At 44.4% G+C, this 22734-nt stretch overlaps 1 protein-coding gene across 1 annotated transcript in view; it reads right to left on the bottom strand.

The window, feature by feature from the left end:
* Positions 1-21834: 21834 nt before the first annotated feature.
* Positions 21835-22734, bottom strand: part of SLC25A33 (solute carrier family 25 member 33) — a gene marked incomplete in the record, with an annotated part of 104527 nt that continues 103627 nt past the window's right edge. Inside the window, 1 exon segment of the mRNA XM_073603525.1 lies at positions 21835-22507. Coding sequence (XP_073459626.1) covers positions 22305-22507 — 203 coding nt within the window.

Here is a 22734-nt window from a genome sequence, read left to right as displayed (position 1 = left end):
AAGCGCAAACCTCCACAAAAGTGGTTTTTTCGTGGACCAAGAGAGCATCCACAAGAAGAAAAGAAAAACTACCCCAAAAAGAACTGGACGGGTCACAAGGGGAAGCCGAAGTGTAACCTCCTCTTTGGCTCTTCTAACCAAACCCCAAAGCAATGATGACAGATCGCCAGTAGGAGGAAGGCTGGCTAACTTCCTACCTCAATGGCAGAAGACGACAGCCAATCAATTCGTTCTAGGCATCATCATGAGGGGTTGTCCTCCAGAGAGATTTCTATTAACAAAACTTCTCAGGGATCCCGAAAAAGCAAGGGCTCTTCCGTTGTTGCTGGGGGAGATTGTAGGACCTTACTCCAGTCCCAGAGGAAGAGAAACAAAAGGGTTTTTACTCTGGCATAGTCTTTCCCAACCTCACGGAAGTTGACCACAGATGCAAGCAGTTGGGGATGGGGAGCCCACCTAGCAGGGCAACCTGCTCAGGGGAGATGGTCCCCGGAAGAAGCCCAGGCATCTTCGTATTGGAGGGAGCCAAAAGCCAAAGCCATAGAACACTTCAAAGACCAACTAAGGAGATCATTACACCCTGATCTTGCCGGACAATGCCACAGCAGTGGCTTATGTAAACAAACAAGGGGACACGGGGAGCCCCTCCTTAAGCCAAATCTCCAACCAGATATGTCAAGTGGCGAACTTCCTCACCCGCCAAGAGATCTCCCAAAAGGAATGGGTATTACACCCAGAGGTGTTCAGGAAAATTACAGCCCGCTGGGGAGTACCAAATATAGATCTGTTTGCATTCCGGAAAAACACTCAGGTAAAGCGTTTCTTCTCGCTAAACCTGCAAGACTGGCCTCTAGGGAGAGACGCACTCCAAAACCAATGGAATTTCAAGATGTGCTACGCCTTCCCTCCGGTACATCTGATTCCTCAGGTAGTGAAGAAATTCCTACAAGAGTAAACAAAGCTCATACTGATAGCACCATATTGGCACAAGAGAGCCTGGTTCTCTCAGCTCCTCAGTCTCTCAGCAGAAGAACCGTGGCTACTTCCTCACAGGGACGACGTTATGTGTCAGGGACCCCTAACAGGCCTAAGACAAGAAAGCTTCAAATGGGCGGTCTGGTTACTGAGGAAGACATCTTGAGATCAAAAGGACTCTCAGATAAAGTGGTGGCGACGCTTCTGAGCACTAGGAAGCTGAACACCAGGGCCATCTACAGAAAAACCTGAAGAAAATTTAACAGCTGGTGCACTGAAAATAACAGAGAAAAGATGGATACACTGACTTTTCTTGAGTTCCTACCGCAGGGTGCTGATAAAGGTCTAGCGCTCAGTACGCTGAAGGTCCAGATAGCAGCGCTGTCGGTGTATCTAGAATGGACACTACAAGAAGACCCATTGGTCTCTCACTTTTGCAGAGCGTTGGCAAAATACAGACCACCCAAGACACAAAAATGTCCCACGGGGGATCATCAAAAATCCCTTTGAGCCGCTACAAGAAACCTCTTTATGCTTCCTGACACTCAAAACCGTTTTCCTTGGGGCTATCATTACAGCACGTAGGATAGGGGAAATCCAGGCTCTGTTTGTCAGAGAGCCTTTTCTAAAAATTCATGATGATAGAATCGTCCTTAAAACAGATGCGGGATTTACACCAAAAGTGACGTCAACTTTTCATAAATCCCAGGATATAATACTATCTTCATTTTGTAATTCACCAACTAACAGGAAAGAGCAAAAACTAAGCCCTCTAGATGTTAGAAGATGTCTCCTTCAGTATCTTGAAGTCACCAATGAGTTCAGAGTATCAGACGCTCTATTTGTCCTGTACGCTGGCAAACAGAAAGGTAAACAAGCGTCCAAGAAATCGCTAGCCAGATGGATCAGGACAGCTATACTGGAATGCTACGGAGTTATTGAGATAAATCCACCAAAAGATCAAAGGGCTTATTCTACAAGGGCTTCGGCAGCCTCGTGGGCAGAGAAGGCCGGAGCCACTCCAGAGCAAATTTGCAGGGCAGCAACTTGGTCAAGATTCTCGACCTTTGTTCAGCATTACAGGATGGATCTGATATCCAGCCAGGACCAGGCTTTTGGTAGGAAAGTCCTCCAAGCCCTTGTCCCACCATAGTCTTGTGAGTACTTGGTTATCCTCTCAAGGGCTGACCTGGAAGACGACTGGGGGAAAACCAGAGTTAGTTCTTACCGGTAACTCTGTTTCCAGTAGTCTTCTTGCAGCACAATCCCACCCTAATGTCTAACCTTGTGGGGTTGTGTTGTGTTTTTATGTCTTTCAGATTCTGGCCTTCGGTTCTCTTGGATGACTAACCAGGGACCTGAGGGACCGCCTTTTAAAGAAATTACTGGCAATGTGTTTCCTGTGTGTGTGAGGAGGAGCTCCGTCCTCTCAAGAGCTGCCCTGGAAGACTACTGGAAACAGAGTTACCACTAACTCTGCTTTTCCTGCTTGTGTTATTGGCTCACTGATTTTCACAGAGGTCTTCACTAAGATTTCAGGCATCCCTTGGAACAAAAATGTCATTTTTGGTGAGATACTCCCAATAGGAACACATCTAAAGGGATGCAGGCCAGGCAGCTTTCCTCATTAGTGCCATGCAGCTGCCACAGCTGATTGATAATTATGAAACAATTCCCATTAGACTCACTTTCCAACATGGGCACAGATGAACAAAGAGTGATTTCTTCAGAATAACAAAAGGTAGGAATCTGCAACAAAGTTTTTTTAAATCCTTGTAATGTACATATATCACCCAGGGGGTGAATGCTTCTTTCTAAACAAAAGTGGAGTTACTCTTTAACCTTTGCTGCTCCTTCTTTGCGGAACCTTGAATTACTGGATAGGCCTTTACGTAGACCTAGCAGCCAATATGACTCCTGGATAGGCCTGAGGCTTCAGACCTAGCAACCAGGAACTGTTTTGCCACACCTTGACCCAGGCCGCATCCCCGGGCGGGAAGAACCCTGACCACCTGACTCCTCCCGAATAAATAGCCTATCCCAGCATGCACAGAGGCCAAAGAAACTCTTGCTGATTGGCTGAGACAACTTATTTACCCATCACCTGAATTCACAGTAATCCATCACCCTAATGCCAAAAGCGACAGTGCCACCTATTGACAAAAGAAAGAGACTACAAATTAAACTCAGACTTAGTACAGAAATTAGTGAATCAAACTACCAATTAGCCAGGCTAGTTACCACCTAGCAGAACTAGATTTATTAGCAGCCCTGTTTAGGACCAGGGTGCTACATGACAAACAGTGTGATAAAAGGATACAGCAGTGAATGGCAAAAAAGTGATTGTGCACTCAAGATAAGAATACATATAAACATATATTTAGTGGTGGCCGCTCCATTAGGGGTGCAGGGTCGCCGCCCCCCCTAATCCATGCGCCCGGTCTCTAATCTACATGCAGGGAGCCGGACACATGGATTCCAATGGGGTTTTTTTTAGAAGGACATGATTAGAGCCTGAGGCTCTAATTGGCTTCAAAAAAGGGTGGTATCGGAGCCCACCCAGTTGGGTGATAATAGCAAATTATATTCACTATTGTCTTCCTGCTTCTCCTCCTGGCCAATCAGGAAGTGGGTCCTGAGACCTGATTGGCTGAGAGGAGAAGCGTCCATATTGGCCAGGAGCAGAAGGCACAGGGAGAAGCCACCTAGGAGACGCAGGGGGAAGCCGCTGAAGCTGCCTGTGACCTAGAAAGGGTAAGTGCGGGGCTTTGTGGGTGGACAAACTGATTGACAGGGGGGGGGGGTTGTGTGTTGTATTGCCAACTGACCGAGCGACGGGGGTGGGGGCATTTTGACTGACGGACCGACCGCAGGGGGGGGATTTCACTGACAGACTGAATGAACGGGGGGAGGGGGTGGCGATTGATTTGTTTGCTGCCACCCCCCCCCCCCCCCTCCAAATGGAGCACCAGCCGCCACTGCATATATTTATATATTTATCAACTGTATATATAGCAATGGCTAAAACAATGTAGTCTACAATTTCCCAAGCCACCCAGGTCAGCTTAAACAGTAACACTCACTCGGTGTGCAACAAAGGGGCAGCAAAAGAGTCGGATATGTAAAAAATCTGAAGAACTATATTGCCCAAAAATGCACTGGGGTGGCCATGTTAGGACCAAAGCTGCCTAAAGAACACCACCCAGGCTTGCCCAGACCAAAGCAGATAAGAGAAGGTGGTGTGAGGGCAGAATTGAGTGAAATTGGGCAGTCTTTGAGGTTTTTTTTCTGCTGGTAATTGTTGTGGTCCTTCTGGCATTGATGCACTTTTAAGAATGCTTAGGAGGCCTGCATCTGTGTTAGAGGCTTTACTGAAACACTGGACTAGTCCTTGGTTTGGTTGTAGAATAGTCAGGAGGACAAAGATATAATGATAGGAAAAATGTAAGGTCAGTCAAAAAAGAAAGAAACACATGGGTTGATTTAATCAACCCCATAGTGTTTCTTTCTGCTAGTTACTTAAAGTGAGTCTATGTACGTTTGTAGAAAATATGGTCATTAGCCAACTTCTGGGGAAACTCAGTTCCTGCCAACAGTGTAGATAGCGGGTTAACAAACCTCTCACCAGCGCTGCAGCACAGTTACCGAGGTAGATGGAGCCCCACATTGGTCTCTTGCTATGTCTCTGAAGAACAGCACTGTGGATGACAATGAGCGGTTTCACCAACTCTTGATAGTTTGGCAGCAGCAAACCATATCGTGCGGCTGTATTCTGGCCCTCCAGTAGTGATTATTGAAGTGCAGATTTTACCCTTGGCAAAGATCCTGAACAGCTGGAAACGCTGCTAAGAAAGTCCAAGCTCTGCTTTGTCCGGGCGCCAACTGCCCCACGCTTTCCTGAGCTTTTTGAGAGCTGTAGCCTCTGCTTCACACATCAGAAAACAACAAACAAAAATTCCCAGCTCACTTACCTGCCAGCCTGCAACAAACCGAATTGACCCTAATGCCCCGTACACACGATCGTAAATTCCGCCAGCAAAAGTCCAATGAGAGTTTTTGGTTGGAAAATGCGACCGTGTGTATGCTCCATCAGAATTTTGCTGGCGGAATTCCAGCCAGCAAAAGATTGAGAGCAGGTTCTCAATTTTTCGGTCGGAAAAAGTTTCGATCGGAAATTCCAATCGTCTGTACCAATTCCGACGTGCAAAATTCCTACGCATGCTTGGAAACAATTTGACGCATTGAACTTCATTTTCTCAGCTCATCGTAGTGTTGTACATCAACGCGTTCTTGACGGTCGAAAGTTCAGCAAACTTTTGTGTGACTGTGTGTATGCAAGCCAAGCTTAAGCGGAATTCCATCGGAAAAACCATCCAAGATTTTTCCGACAGAAAAATCTGCTTGTGTGTACGCGGCATTACAGTTCACGTTAAAAACAAAGGGTTTGTTTTTCACACATTTGCAAATACATGCGTAAGCTGCAGAGGCCACGTCACAGCACCCCGCTGCACTGCAGTCCTAACTCTAAAATTTTGAGTCTCCTGAGTTGGAGCACATATAGTGCCTTGAAAACGTATTCATACCCCTTGAAATTTTCCACATTTTGTCATGTTACAACCAAAAATGTAAATGTATTTTATTGGGATTTTATGTGATAGACCAACACAAAAAGGCACATAATTGTGAAGTGGAAGGATAATGATAAACGTTTTTCAAAATTTTTTACAAAAAAAATGTGAAAAGTGTGGCGTGCATTTGTATGGCGCCCCCGGAGTCAATACTTTGTAGAACCGCCTTTCACTGCAATTACAGCTGCAAGTCTTTTTGGGGATGTCTCCACCAGCTTTGCACATCTAGAGAGGCACATTTTTCTCCATTCTTCTTTGCAAAATATCTCAAGCTCTGTCAGATTGGATGGAGAGCGTCTGTGAACAGCAATTTTCAAGTCTTGCCACAAATTCTCAATTTGATTTAGGTCAGGATATCTTATGGATTCTTTAATTTAAACCATTCCATTGTAGCTCTGGCTGTATGTTTAGGGTCGTTGTCCTGCTGAAAGGTGAACCTCCGCCGCAGTCTCAAGTCTTTTGCAGACTCCAATAGTTTTCTTCTAAGATTGCCCTGTATTTGGCTCCATCCATCTTCCAATCAACTCTGAACAGCTTCCCTGTCCCTGCTGAAGAAAAGCATCCCCACAACATGATGCTGCCACCACCATGTTTCACGGTGTGGATGGTGTGTTCAGGGTGATGTGCAGTGTTATTTTTTTGCTACACATAGCATTTTACCTTTAGGCCAAAAAGTTCAATTGACCAGAGCACCTTCTTCCACATGTTTGCTGTGTCCCCCACGGCTTTTCGCAAACTGCAAACAGGACTTCTTATGGCTTTCTTTCACCAATGGCTTTCTTCTTGCCACTATTCCATAAAGGGCAGATTTGTGGAGAGCACGACTAATAGTTGTCCTGTGGACAGATTCTCCCACCGGAGCTGTGGATCTCTGCAGCTCCTCCAGAGTTACCATGGACCTCTTGGCTGCTTCTCTGATGAATGTTCTCCTTGCCCGGCCTGTCAGGTTAGGTGGACGGCCATGTCTTGGTAGGTTTGCAGTTGTGCCATACTCTTTCCATTTTCGGATGATGGATTGAACAGAGCTCCAAGAGATGTTCAAAGCTTTGGATATTTTTTTATAATCTAACCCTGCTTTAAACTTCTCCACAACTTTATCCCTGACCTGTCTGGTGTATTTCTTGGCCTTCATGATGCTGTTTGTTCACTAAAGTTCTCTAACAAACCACTGAGGGCTTCACAGAACAGCTGTATTTATACTGAGGTTAAATTACACACGGGTGGGCTCTATTTACTAATTAGGTGACTTCTGAAGGCAATTGGTTCCACTAGATTTTAGTTAGGGGTATCAGAGTAAAGAGGGCTGAATACAAATGCACGCCACACTTTTCAGATATTTATTTGTAAAAAATTTTGAAAAACGTTTATCATTTTCCTTCCACTTCACAATTATGTACCACTTTGTTTTGGTCTATCACATAAAATCCCAATAAAATACATTTACGTTTTTGGTTGTAACATGACAAAATGTGGAAAATTTCAAGGGGTATGAATACTTTTTCAAGGCACTGTATACAGTGCATCCAGAAAGTATTCACAGCACTTCACTTTTTCCACATTTTGTTATGTTATAGCCCTTTTACAAAATGGATTAAATTTATTATTTTCCTCAAAATTCGACAAACAATACCCCATAATGACAATGTGAAAGGAGTTTATTTAAAATCTTTGCAAATTTATAAAAAATATAAAACTGTACATATAATATCTCACAAAAGTGAGTGCACCCCTCAAATTTTTGTAAATATTTTATTATATCTTTTTATGTGACAACAATGAAGAAATGACACTTTCCTACAATGTAAAGTAGTGAGTGTACAGCTTGTATAACAGTGTAAATTTGCTGTCCCCTCAAAATAACTCAACACACAGCCATTAATGTCTAAACCGCTGGCAACAAAAGTGAGTACATCCCTAAGTGAAAATGTCCAAATTGGGCCCAATTAGCCATTTTCCCTCCCCGGCGTCATGTAACTTGTTGGTGTTACAAGGTCTCAGGTGTGAATGGGGAGCAGGTGTGTTCAATTTGGTGTTATCCCTCTCACTCATACTGGTCACTGGAAGTTCAACATGGCACCTCATGGTAAAGAACTCCCTGAGGATTTGAAAAAAAGAATTGTTGCTCTACATAGAGATGGCCTAGGCTATAAGAAGATTGCCAAGACCCTGAAACTGAGTTGCGGCACGGTAGCCAAGACCATACAGCAGTTTAACAGGACAGGTTCCACTCAGAACAGGCCTCGCCATGGTCGGCCAAAGAAGTTGAGTGCACGTGCTCAGCGTCATATCCAGAGATTGTCTTTGGGAAATAGACGTATGAGTGCTGCCAGCATTGCTGCAGAGGTTGAAGGGGTGGGGGGGTCAGCCTGTCAGTGCTCAGACCATACGCCGCACACTGCATCAAATTGGTCTCCATGGCTTTCATCCCAGAAGGAAGCCTCTTCTAAAGATGATGCACAAGAAAGCCCGCAAACAGTTTGCTGAAGACAAGCAGACTAAGGACATGATTACTGGAACCATGTCCTGTGGTCTGATGAGACCAAGATAAACTTCTTCGGTTCAGATAATGTCAAGCATGTGTGGTGGCAACCAGGTGAGGAGTACAAAGACAAGTGTGTCTTGCCTACAGTCAAGCATGGTGGTGGAAGTGTCATGGTCTGGGGCTGCATGAGTGCTGCCGGCACTGGGGAGCTACAGTTCATTGAGGGAACCATGAATGCCAACATGTACTGTGACATACTGAAGCAGAGCATGATCCCCTCCCTTCAGAGACTGGGCCGCAGGGCAGTATTCCAACATGATAACGACCCCAAACACACCTCCAAGACGACTACTGTCTTACTAAAGAAGCTGAGGGTAAAGATGATGGACTGGCCAAACATGTCTCCAGAACTAAACCCTATTGAGCATCTGTGGGACATCCTCAAATGGAAGGTGGAGGAGCACAAAGTCTCTAACATCAACCAGCTCCGTGATGTTGTCATGAAGGAGTGGAAGAGGACTCCAGTGGCAACCTGTGAAGCTCTGGTGAACTCCATGCCCAAGCGGGTTAAGGCAGTGCTGGAAAATAATGGCAGCCACACAAAATATTGACACTTTGGACCCAATTTGGACATTTTCACTTAGGGGTGTAGAAAGAGACAAGGTGCGCCAGACTAAGTGCAGTATTTAAGGATGCATTTAATATAATATAACAAACAGCCAAATGGCTACTCACAAAGGGATGAAGTAATCAGGCATGTAAAATTAATAGGGTTCCGGGGTCCGTGGGGAGATGAGCTGTGTCCCGATGGGGATGATGAGCCGCTGGCAGGCCGCTGTAGAAGGAAGCAGTAACACCACGTCACTTCCAGTCTACGGAGCTTGCATTCGACGCTGAGGTGCACTTCCGATTCCGGCTTTCGGCTTTCCGGGCGTTGCTGATAGTACACGCTGCTGAAATTACACCATCTGCAGGGGTGCTAGCCCGAGGATCATCTACAGAGGCTCCATTACTGCTCCCTTCTCCAGTGGCATTTCCATTTTTCTTCGCAGGATCTCTCAAGCTCCATGAGACTGGATGGGGAGTGTCGGTGCACAGCCATTTTCAGACCTCTCCAGAGACGTTCAATCGGTTTCAAGTTCAAGCTCTGGCTGGGTCACTCAAGGCCATTCACAGAGTTGTCCCGTAGCCACTTCTTTGTTATCTTGGCTGTGTTCTTAGGGTCGTTGTCCTATTGGAAGATAACCTTTATCCCAGTCTGACGTCCAGAGCGGTCTGGAACAGGTTTTAATCAAAGATGCCCCTGTACATTGCTGCATTCATCTTTCCCAAAATTCTGACTGGTCTCCCAGTTCCTGTCGCTGAAAAACATCCCCACAGCATGATGCTCTCACCACCATGTTTCACTGTAGGGATGGTATTGGCCAGGTGGTGAGTGGTGCCTGGTTTCCTCCAGACATGACATTAGCCATTCAGGCCAAAGAGTTTAATCTTTGTTTCATCAGACCAGAGAATTTTGTTTCTCATGGTCTGAGAGTTCTTCAGGTGTCTTTTAGCAAACTCCAGGTGGGCATGTGCCTTTTTACTGAGGAGTGGCTTCCATCTGGCCACTCTACCATACAGGCCTGATTGGTGGAATGCTGCAGAGATGGTTGTTCTTCTGGAAGGTTCTCCTCTCTCCACAGAGAAACACAGACGCTCTGTCAGAGTGACCATCTGGTTCTTGGTCACCTCCCTGACTAATGCCCTTCTCTCCCAATTGCTCAGTTTGGCCAGACGGCCCGCTCTAGGAAGAGTCCTGGTGGTTCCAAACTTCTTCCATTTACGGGTGATGGAGGGCACTGTGTTCATTGGGACCTTCAATGCTGCAGAATTTTTTCTATCTCCCCAGATCTGTGCCTCAATACAATCCTGTCTCAGAGGTCTACAGACAATTCCTTGGACTTCATGGCTTGGTTTGTGCTCTGACATGCAGTGGTAACTGTGGACCTTATATAAACAGGTGGACTCCATCAATTTGTAGAAACATCTCAAGGATGATCAGTGGAAACAGGATGCACCTGAGCTCAATTTCAGTCATGACAAAGGCTGTGAATACTTATGTACATGGGATTTTTTAATTTTTAATCAATTTGCAGAGATTTCAAACAAACTTCTTTCACATAATTATGGGGTATTGTTTGTAGAATTTTGAGAAAAATAATACATTAAATTCATTTTGGAATAAGGCTGTCAAATATCAAAATGTGTACAAAGTGAAGCGCTGTGAATACTTTCCGGATACACTGTATAATAATGGATAGATTAAGGGTAGATATGCCTGGAGGGCATTTTCCACTTCTTGATTAGAGTTTGAACACTGCTGATTGGCATTCACAATTCCTTGGATATCATTTTATATTCCTTTCCTGTTTTATACAGTTCAACTACCTTTTCCTGCAGATCCTTTGACAATTCTTTTGCTTTCCCCATGACTCAGAATCCAGAAACATCAGTGCAGCACTGGATGAAAGATGCAAGGGTCTGTCAGAAGTACAGAAACTCATTGACCTTTTATACACACACACTAATTACAAGCAAACAGATCACAGGTGAGGATGGTTACCTTTAATAGACATTCAAACCCCTTTGTGTCAACTTGTGTGTTATCAGGCTAAAATCACCAGGTATGTAAAATTTGATCGGGGTCATTTGGGTATTTTCTGTTGCCATTATGATTTAAAAAGAGTAAACACAGTTGATTGATAATAAATGGCTTCAGCCAAACACTAACCACGAGTGAAAGAAACGTTTTTGTGTTATCATTAATTTTCTTTGAAAAATGGCCAAGAAATCATAAATTCTGCCAGGGTATGTAAACTTATGAGCACAACTGTATATATATATATATATATATATATATATATACATATACACATACACATACACATTATATATATATATATATATATATATATATATATATATATATATATATATATATATATATATATATATATATATATATATATATGTATATATAATTGTAGCACCCTGGTTATAGGCAGGGTTGCTAACAAATTTAGTTTGCTAGGTGGTAACTAGCCTGGCTAATTGTTAGGGGGATCCACTGACTTTTCTGTAACTCTGGATGTGTGCACCTCGCTCTTCTGTCACTAGGTGGCATTAGAATGACAAGGGCATAGTGAATTCAGACTAAGAGTAAATGGATTGTCTCAGCCAATTGGCAGGGATTTCTTTGGCCCCTTGGCCTGCTGGGAGAGCCTATTTATTCGGGAGGAGTCAGAAGATAGGGGTTCTGTGCCACCTGGATGGCTGTCTGGGTGGACGTGTATTACAGGGCTCCGGGTTGCCAGGCCAGAAGCCAAAGGCCTATCCTGGGAGCACCGGGCTGCTAGGCTGTCTGAGGCCTATCCAGGTTTGAGAGAAGAAGCGCGGGGTTGGGGCTTCAGGCCAGAAGCCCAAACCAAGTTGCAGAGGTTCCGACGGATGGGGAACCGAATTGTTGCCAGCGGTGAGGGAGAAACAGTTGCCATAAGGGACGACCACTCCTAATGCCAGGGGCAAGTGAGGACCAAGCTAGAGGTAAAGGGGAAGCAATCCGCCACCAAGGGACAACCACTCCTGTTATCAGAGGCCAGTGTATGGAAGTCTGAAGTACCAGAGCAGTCTTTTCAGCAGCGGGGGGATGGTGCAGAAGTGGGAAAGCTTCAGCAGTGTCAAGCCAGGGACCCAGCGGGTTAGCAGGGGTGAAGCTTGAGGAGTATACAGTGGGTTAGCTGTGGAAGAGCTCAGGGAATCCAGTGACGACTGGGATCTTGATGTCTAGTTAGAGACCGGGAGCTCAGTGAGTGAAGATCTACAGTGGGATACTGTGAGATGTGAGAGAAGATCTGTAATGGGTTACTGTGAGTTATGTGTATAGATCTCTATTGACTGTTGAAAGTTCAGTTGCCATAGGAGACAGCAGTTCTACAAATACAGTTGCTGCATCCAGCTTAAAGGCCCTCCCCACCTGTATAGCTGTCTGCCTATTATTTTTGCCTCTGAGTCTGCCTGTTCGCATATTGCATTCGCCTAAGGGTGTCCTGGCCCTAACCCTCTCTCTCTACCAGTTCTGTTTAAGAGATAATAATTTTTTTTCTTGCATTCAAAAAGTGACTGGCGCCCATGTTTCCAACTTGCATTACACCCACCATTCCTAATAACCCACACTTCAAGGAAGGATGTCAGCAATCCCTGACGCTGGAGGTCACCATTAGGCCTTTGGGGGTCGGGGAAAACGCTACATAATGTTTCGTGGTTTGGGAATAATTTTCTAGCAAAAAAATTATGATCTTTACATGTAGGAGAGGAATGCCAGAATTGGCCTGGGCTAGGAGTAGTTAAGTCAGCCATTCCCAACCAGGGTTCCGTTGAACCCGGGGGGTTCCTCCAGAGGTTGCTAGGGGTTCCTTGAGCTGTGGCAGATGAACCACCTATTTGATGATGCCTACAGAGTTCAAGGTTCAGCACCACTTAGCAAAGCCAGCAGCATGACACCAAATATCTTTTTAGCTGTCTTTAAGGGTGGCATTCTAAACACCACTTTAAGGGGGACATTCTTCCTATTGACCACTCTTCATGTGAGAGATTGGCTGTCAGTAAAGCTCTAGCTCGGCTTCGGTGGTGCTGGGACATTCCTGCGGAATATTGCTGTCACACATAAAGATATATATAACTGCAGAGCTATACCATTGTACAGGTCAAGGCAGAGGTCATCGTTATTTTGGAGCACCGATCCCAAACTGGGCGATTATACCTCCTGTGCGTTGTCCTCATGGGTTATGTCGCAGTGCGATTGCCGGATCGATTGTCACAGTATGCAGCAAATGGGAATCTCTGTTTGTTACACACATTGAATGTCAGGAAGGCTTCATAGAAAAACTCTGCTGAGCAGAATGAATGAACTACCATCCCTGACCCACATGTCCAGTGGCTTTAATACATTTTGGTGATAGGCTCACAGTGAAAGCAGAGTAACCAACAGCCCAGGAGAGGAGCCGGTACAACTGTGCAGAGCTTGAGGTCAGATTTAAAGTGTAACTCCAGCAAAAACTTTTTTATTTCCTCATTTAATGTTGGATTCTCTTTCACTTTCTTTCCTGGTGACACGTGATAGGAAAGAACATTCTTTTTGCAAAAGACGTCTTTAATACTCACCCGGGAGGCTGTCTACACTGCTGTTATGCTTTGCATTCCTGTGAGTAAAGTCACAGTATGGGTCAGAAGAAGGAGTCTAACGCCTCGTACACACGATCGGATTTTCGGCAGGGAATTGTGTGATGAGAGACTGTTTGCCTAAAATCCGACCGTTAGTACGCTCCATCAGACGCTCCATCAGACATTTGTTGTCCAACTTTCAGGCCAACAAATGTTGGTTAGCAGGCTAGTCAATTTTCAGCGGACAACGATCTTTTCTCAGATTTTCGTATCGTGTGTACACAAGTCCGTCACACAAAAGTCGAAAGTACAAACACACATTCTCGGAATCAGTGCTCACCAAACACGACATTAGCAGAAGGTGCACAAAGGGTGGCGCTCAAGAGCTGAAATTCCACGTAGTAGGTCTAGTACGTCACTACGTTCGTGTTTGTTGTTCCGTTTGTATGGAAGACAAAATCCAGGCACACGCCCCTTGGACAAAAGTCTGACGCTCTGTTGGCCAACAATCGGATCGTGTGTAAGAGGATTAAGTTTGCCACATGTGACGGGACGTCTATCATTCCCGGCAGTGTGCTCGATGCTGAAACAGGAGTCTCAGAAATACTGAGAACAACGGCACAGGCAGCAGGACAGGTTTTAGGCCCCATACAAACCACAATGCATGCAGTATACACACACAAATCCCCACGTGCAGTAATGGCATGTTATTTGCGTTGGTGCGCTGTGGTGCCATTCATTGTGGACAATGCACCTTCAACCCACATATGCGTTACAGCACACGGGGCCTTCTCCTTTGCGCCGCAAGAAAATTGCAGTCTGCTTTAAAGGATATGTAAAGGTCAGTTAAAAAAAACAAAAAAAAAACAAACATGTCATACTTGCCTCCTCTGTGCAGTTGGTTTTGCATAGAGTGGCCCCGATCCTCCTCTTTTGGGGTCCCTCAGCGGCGCTCCTTTCTCCTTCTCTTCTCAAGTGCCCTGTTGGGGAGACGCTCTCCCTCTGGGCACTCATGTGGGCGTGCTCCCGCGTCCTGCTGCTGCGTCCATTGACACAGACAGCAGGACTTGGCCCCGCCCTCCCGTGTCATTGGATTTGATTGACAGCACCAGGAGCCAATGGCCCCTGCTGCTATCATTCTATCCAATCAGGACCCGAGACACCGTCTGGAGCTGCTGTGCTCGTCCCAGTCGCTGGAAAGACCGATTTTAGGTAAGTAAAAGGGGAGCTCGGGGGGGATGCTGCATCACAGGCGGTTTTTCACCTTATTGCATAGAATCTATAAAGGTGAAAAAACCTAGAGGGTTTATAACCCCCTTTAATTTTGCTTTAGTTGTGGAGTGTTTCGGCTCATTCATTTTTGCAGTGAGCTGTAAAATATGCTTTTATTTTTATATTGTGGTGACTGGGGCGCTTTAATGCAAGGTTACGCGACCACAGAGAGGTGGAAATCTACTTTAAAAAATATAAGTTTGTGGTGACAATAGGAAATTCATGATGCATTGCTTGCCAGTCTGCCCCCACCCCTTCCCTACTAATGCTTTTCATACACTGATGTTCAATTGGGAGCCCCAGTAACATCCCCTCATGAGACTGGTCAGTGAGCCCCTATGATAGTGCTCCTTATCATTATAGTATTAGTAAGCACTCTGTGTGTCACCAGAATACTCCCCCCCCGTGCTACCATTATATAACCCACCCTTATCAGAAGCACTTTCTTATCTTCCTCCTCTATACAGAGTGGGGCAGGGAAGCGACAGCGAGACATGGCTACCTGTTCTGATGAACTGGTCCCCTACAATCCACCTCTTGCATCCATCCCAGGAACTTATATGTGATCTCATATACAAGCGTCTGGGATAACCACAAGAGGAGGATCATGGGAGCAGCGGGCCAGAACAGGTAGCCAAGTCTCACTGCCGCTTCCCTGCCCTACTCTGCATATAGGAGGGAGAGGGGTAGAGCACTTCTGGCAGCGGATCAGCATGGTGGGAACAAAATCTACCTATCACATGGCCACAATCAACAAGTAGATCACATTCAATTTGTTTCCTACCCTGCTTTAAACTTTAATTTTGTATAGAGTATGGAAGGACTAAAGCCTCTGTCAATTTTGATTTTTTTTTTTTTTGGTATGACTGGGGAAAATGTTCCTTCTCTCCTGGTCTCGAGACAAGTAGTCAGAGGAGATCTCCCACATAGTTGACACCAGAGCATGTGTCCCCATTAGACAATTTCATCTTCATTCCTGTTTCAGCAACAACATTTTAGGTCTTCCATCAGTCCCCATGACAATCGTCACCAAGGGTGAATCTTGCCGATGGGGCACAGACAACATTCAAAACCTGCCAGGTCTCCACACATATCTAAACCACACTCCTTTGCAGTAGAAGAGTTATCATGATCACCTCACTGGCAGCCCATGTCTGCTTCCTCCCTTCCCTTTCTGCCACCATCGGTCTCTTAGAAATTTGACATTTCCGGAAATGGCAGATACCTGCATCCCCTGCCACACACTTTGGTTTCATCCTTCAGCCCCTATAGTGTGAGGGTCAGGAAGAATGAAGCACAGCAGGCAACAGGGGACACAGGCATCGGACACTCCTAGAAGCATTGAATGCCATTGAAAATCACCAAGGCTTCAGAAGGGGATGGGACACATGGGCCACCACAGAGGTAATTCTAATAACTTCTATTGCAGGACAATAACTTTTTTAAATTCTTTTTATTGAATTTTTAAAGGAGGAGATTGCCGGTTTTAATATGTTTAGAGACCCGACAGGGGCTTCTTTATGGCTGACTTCTAGGCAGGTATAGAAAACAGAGAAGAAAGCACCCTTATGCATTGACTTGGGGGAAGAACTTGAATCTATTTTGGTATTAGCCTCTAACTCCCCATACAAAAGGCCTTAGGTTGGGAAAGGCAAGAGCAGCACTAACAGCCAATCAGGGGTGCTGTAATTCACATGTTGACAGAGTGAGAGTGAGCAGTGGGTTGGTCTCATTAGCTTGCTGCTATTTCTTGACTGTCCAATCACAGGGTGAGGGCAGGGAGGTGACCAAGCTATATAATTTAACTGCGGCAGAGGACCCTCAGGTCAACATCCTGGCAGTGCTGTCTGGCAGAACTGTGTAAATCTCAGGGCTGGATACATTTACAAATCCTGTGTCATTTAACCCCCCCCGTGTATTCATTCGTTTTCTAGTTCAACTTTGAAGTGGGCTTATACCTAAAGCAGACCTTCATCCCAAAAAATTAATTTAAAAAAACGGTTTGCCTATGGCTCCTCCCTTTCCCACAGTTGGAGATCACTCTATCTACAGGGGGGAAAATAATTATTTGATTCCCTGCAGATTTTGTACATTTGCCCACTTACAAAGAAATGAAGGGTCTATATTTTAAATCATAGGTGTATTTTAAATGATAGAGAGATAATATCAACCAAAAATCCAGAAAACACACATAAAGCAAATGCTATAAGTATAAATTAGAAACCCTTGTTGGCAAGCACAGAGGTCAGACGTTTCTTGTAGTTGGTGACCAGGTTTTCACACATCTCAGGAGGGATTTTGGTCCACTCTGCTTTACAGATCTTCTCTAAATCCTTATGGTTTCTTGGCAACTCAAAGTTTCAGCTCCCTCCATAAAGTTTCTATAGGATTAAAGGTCTGGAGACTGACTAGGCCACTCCATGACAAGAATGTGCTTTTCTTGAGCCACTCCTGTGTTGCCTTGGTGGTATGTTTTGGGTCATTGTCATGCTTGAAGACCCATCCATGATGACCCATCTTCAGTGTTCTGGCTGAGGGAAGAAGGTTCTCATCCAAGATTTTACAATACATGGCCCCCGTCCATTGGCCCCTCAATGCGGCAAATGTCAGCCTGTACCCTCAGGAGAGAAACAGCCCCAGAGCATAATGTTTCCACCTCTGTGATTGACTGTAGGGATGGTGTTCTTAGGGTCATAGTCAGCATTTTTCTTTCTCCAAACACAGCAAGTCGAGTTAATGCCAAAGTGCTCAATTTTGGTTTTATCTGACCACAGCACTTTCTCCCAATCCTTCTCTGATTCATTTAGATGTTCATTGGCATGACCGTACATGTGCCTTCTTGGAGGCGGGGGGGGGGGCGGGCACACCATGTTTGGAGGATAAAAAATGCTGACAATGACCCCAAGAACACCATCCCCACAGTCAAATATCATGCTTTGGGGCTGTTTCTCTGCTAAAGGTACAAACCAACTTTGCCACATTGAGGGGTCAATGGATGGGGCCATGTATTGTAAAATCTTGGATGAGAACCTTCTTCCCTCAGCCAGAACACTGAAGATGGGTCTTCCAGCATTACAATGACCCAAAACATACTGCCAAGGCAACAAAGGAGTGGCTCAAGCAGAAGCACTTTTACCACTTTAGCCCCGGAAGGATTTACCCCTTTAATTGACCAGGCCATATTTTGCGATACGGCACTGCGTCGCTTTAACTGACAATTGCGCGGTTGTGCGATGTTGTACTCAAACAAAACTGATGTCGTCCTCCCCCCCCCCACAAATAGGGCTTTCTTTTGATGGTATTTAATCACCTTTGCGGTTTATTTTGAAAAAAAAAAAAAATTATATTTTTTGCTTTCTGCTATATTATATATATATATATATATATATATATATATTAAACAAAAAAATGTATTAATCAGTTTAGGCCAATGTGTATTCCACTACATATTTTTGGTAAAAATAAATTTAAAAAACGCAATGAGCGTATATTGATTGGTTTGCGCAAAAGGTATAGTGTCTACAAAATAGGGGAAAAATTTAGGGACTTTTTTGGGGGGGATTTTACTAATAATGGTGGCGATCTGCGATTTTTAGCAGGACTGCGACAAATCTGACCTTAAGTGACACTTTTTGGTGACCAGTGACACCAATACAGTGATCAGTGCTATAAAAATACACTGATCACTGTATAAATGGCACTGGTAGGGAAGGGGTTAACACTAGTGGTGATCAAAGGGTTAAGTGTTCCCTAGGGAGGTGCTTTATAACTGTCAGGGGGACGGACTGACTGGGAGTAGAGAGATCGTTGTTACTGATCACTAGGAACAGCTGATTCTCCACTGTGAGAACAGGGAACTGCCTTGTTTACATCTCCTCCTCCGGTGGCGGGCGTGCGCACACCCTCTGTATTTAATACACGGACCGACGTACAGGTACGTCGGTTCGCTCAGCCGGGCCGCCCTGCTGCAGTATATGTGCGGTCTGGAAGTAGGGTTGCCACCTTTTCTTCAAGCCAAACCCACACACATTTGCAGCACAGGGCTTTTTTTTTGCAGTAAACACTATAGGACCTGGGACACATTTGGGTGCTCCAAGGAGAGCAGTAATGTAGCGCGCAGAGCGCACCATGGTGAACAGTGGGTGTGACCAAATTGGTCTTACCGACATTATCTCCCCACCCTTCAGTGATGCTAAACCTGGCCCCAGACAGCTGCCCACAGCTCCCGGACAGCAACAGATTCTGTGTGACTATCTGGGTTACTTGGGGAGCCACAGCAAGGTCTGAATAATGTGTCCGGGTTTCAGGTGGGCTGAAACCTGGACACATGATTCAAAATCTGGACTGTCCGGGTGAATACTGGACAGGTGGCAACCCTATCCGGAAGTGGTTAAGGTCATGGAGTGGCCTAGCCAGTCTCCAGACCTTAATCCTATAGAAAATTTATGGAGGGAGCTGAAACTTCGAGTTGCCAAGCGACAGCCAAGAATCCTTAAGGATTTAGAGAAGATTTGTAAAGAAGAGTGGACCAAAATCCCTCCTGGAGATGTCTGCAAACCTGGTCACCAACTACAAGAAAAGTCTTACTTCTGTGCAAGCCAACAAGGGTTTCTCCACCAAGTACCAAGTCATATTTAGCTTGGGGGATCAAATATTTATTTTACTCACTGAACGGCAACTCAATTTATAACATTTGTATCGTGTTTTTTCTGGATCTATCTATGATGCAGGCAGCACTTCCTGCTTTCTTGCTGGAATCGGTAAATCAAGAATAGAAGGTTTGAAATGTTAACCTTTTCTGGAGAAAATGTTTTAAAGTTCCTTCCAGCCCTGCTTACATTTAGTATAGCAGTCTCTGCAGAAGGGGAGGTTCTCATCTCATCCTCTCCTTTAGAAGAAGTTAAGGGACTGATGATTTGGGCTTTATGGTTATGCAAGCAGCATCTGAGGAAGCCTGGAACAACATTTTCTCCAGAAACACTAACTATTCATGCTTTTTGCATCTTGGCAAGGCATTATTTTTATTTACCAATTTAAAGTGATTGTAAAGGAATTTTTTTTTTTTTTTAAGTAAAAAATCTCTATAGTTACCTACTCCGTGCAACGGAATTGCACAGAGCGGCCTCAAACCTCCTCTTCTCAGGTCCTCCACTCTCTGTCCAGTGCATGCTCGCTCATTAACACAGACAGCAGGATGCCCCCTGTTCCCTTTGTCACTAGCTTTTATTAACAGCGGTGGGAGCCAGTGTCTCCCGATGCCCCAGCAAAGCCAGGGAGTCCCAGAAGTGAGGGGAGAGAAGAGCTAAAGACATGCAAGGCTTTGGATCAAATGAGGGTTCAGGTAAGTATAAAAGGTGGGGCGAGGGGCCAAAATCAATGCCTAAACATTTTTTTACCTTAAAGCAAAGAATGCATTAAGGTAAAAAAATGTCTAGGCTTTAGAACAACTTTAACATACAAGTATGGGGCCACTTTAAAATCTTATGAAAAGTAAAGAATCCCTAGTGTCCAAAGCAAAGCATCAGATTTTTGCTTTAGGGCCTGTTCACACCAGCAGATGCACGTTATGGTGCACATAATACACACTAGTGTGCATTGTGCATGCATGCTACAGTGTGTTACAATGCACACAATGTTTACATTTTTAATTTTAACTGAATTTAAAGTGTTTGTGAAGCCATTTGTTTAAGTCTATGCCAGACCCTCCATTAGAGCCTGGCATAGCACGCTTTGCAAGTCATTTAAAAAAAACGAGCGTTCTAAATAGCTATTTAGAGCCATCTTCAGGCCGGTCACGTGACTCGCGGCCGCCTTACAGCTCCGATGGGTGGCTTCTGCGGAAGGGGCTGTGATCTCCCTCTGATGTCAGCCGGGGAGATCACGTGGCCGCTCGGCTTCTCCTGCAGAAGCCATCCATCGTAGCTGTAAAGCGGACGCGAGTCACGTGACCGGCCTGAAGACAGCTCTAAATAGCTATTTAGAATGCTTGTTTTTAGAAAGAATTTACATAGTGTGGTATGCCAGCCCCTAATAGAGGGGCTGGCAGTGATCATTGTAGGTTTTTTTTTTTTTTTTTTAAATTAATAGCGGTGGGAAGCGGAGACAGACACAGAGAGGGAGCTGACAGGCAGGAAGGAGGGGGTGAGGGGGAGAGAGAGGAGAGCAGAGAGCAGGGTATGACGGAGGAATGCACTCTGACCACGGTGGTCAGGGCTGAGTAGCCATGGTTATCGTGGTCAGTGTACACAGGGCATACAGGAAGTGGCAGTTTTTTTTTTTTTTTTTTACAGTTTAGCGTGGGGGCAGATTACACAGCAAAAGCACTGTGCTGTGTAATCTGCTTTAAGGGACCAGGATGTGTATTTTTTTTTTTTTTTTGGGTAAAAAACACTTTAACAAAAAAACATTTAATATAACTTAATATAACTATAGCTCACTTGTATGGTGTACAGGGCACAATTGTGTTCTCAGCATCCTTGTGTTGGGCCTGCATTGATCAGTGCAGATAGATGCACATGGTGCAAGCGATCCCTTAAAAGCCAAGTCTACACTTTAGAAAAAATAAATAAAATGCACAAATATTTTGCAGAAAAAAAAATGTGCATTTGTTATTTTTGTGTAACATGGTGCAAAAAGTGGGAGGTAGCCTTTTATCTAACGTACTGATGGGGAAATTGCATATTACATATTTCCTTATTAATATTGTGGCTCACTAATGGATTCTAAGCCTCCAAATCTTGGTTAAGAGGCCATATAAAGACATAAGTATGCCTTTACCTTAGCCGACTTGATAGCAAATGAATGTTATTGCTAACTGACCACTTTCTTCTTTACGATTGGCCATTTCCTTACATTCAAGTCCTATATTTCCACAGCCAAAACCTGTAAGATCTTAGCCTCGTATCAGAGCTTGCAATCGTGCATGCGTCTGTTCACTTGTGTGCCATGTTGCGCAAGCAGGCAGGACTCCATGGCGGAAACAGCATCTTTAGTTAAGTATTCTTGTTATAGTTTGTAATATCTGTTTCTGCCATTGATTTTATTTAATGTTATACTTTGTAAAGTATGTGTGTGATCTCCCTTTGTACATATCGAATACAGCTCCAAAAAAATGTAAACGATTACGTGACAAAACACATTGCTTAGGTCATGAAGCTGAAATCTGATCTGCTATGTGTAACACTTCCCATTTTTCCCCTGTAACTCATCAGTGTTCTCCAGTGCTGCAGACAGGGAACAACACTCCTTAGGTATTTGAATAAGACACACATTACATTGATCATATACCGTACTTTATCAATGTATGGAAAAATGATCCAATGGTGAGCAGTCTTGTGTGCTCATTTGCCACCTAGTGGAAACATTTTATACTGCAATACCATCATAAACAGTACAGATATCAGAACAACATGACTCAAAGAGGTCTTCACTCTGTTCTTTTATAGATATAAATTAGATGCAACTTGTGAAAAATACAATGCCGGCCAGGGCCGGGGAAATTAAATAGCGGGATTTCGTTACCTAGCAGCATCCGTGGGATCCACGACTCTGCAACTTCCTTTTTTAAAATAACAAAATATACAAATTATTTACTAACGATAACTAAAACCTCCCAGATTGGGAAAACAGTCCAAAATGTGATTTCCTCCGAGTAAGGGAGTGGCCAGGCAGCCATTACAGTACGCCAGTCTGTGTTTGGTCAGTGCGCAGTGCGAATGTCAAGGAGGGCGGCTTTTACAGCCTGTTTACTTGGGTTTGTCGCGCATCAGATAGACTAGGAGTTCATACGTAGAAAGGACGATAGCAGTGTTGGGGATTTGCCGGAAAAGCTGAGCTAAAAGTCCTCTGTAAAAAGCAGCGTAGCCTTCTTCCCGTGCCACCAAACGCGCCGTCTGGCAGAAGGTGTTGTACTTGCTGCCTTCTTCCCGCAGTCTTGTGCGGATCACCTCTGTAGGGAAAGACATGGGGGTCAAATATTGATCTAATTTTTTTTTTTTTAAATATATATATATATATATATATATATATATATATATATATATATATATATATATATATATATATATATATATATATATATATATATATATATATAAGAGACAGAGAGAGAGAGACAGAGAGAGAGAGACAGAGAGAGAGAGAATGAATATATACACACATACACCTTGAAATGTT

This window comes from Aquarana catesbeiana, linkage group LG10 (genome assembly GCF_042186555.1).
Source record: "Aquarana catesbeiana isolate 2022-GZ linkage group LG10, ASM4218655v1, whole genome shotgun sequence".
NCBI classification, from domain to species: domain Eukaryota; kingdom Metazoa; phylum Chordata; class Amphibia; order Anura; family Ranidae; genus Aquarana; species Aquarana catesbeiana.
This window is presented reverse-complemented; position numbering and strand designations above follow the sequence as displayed.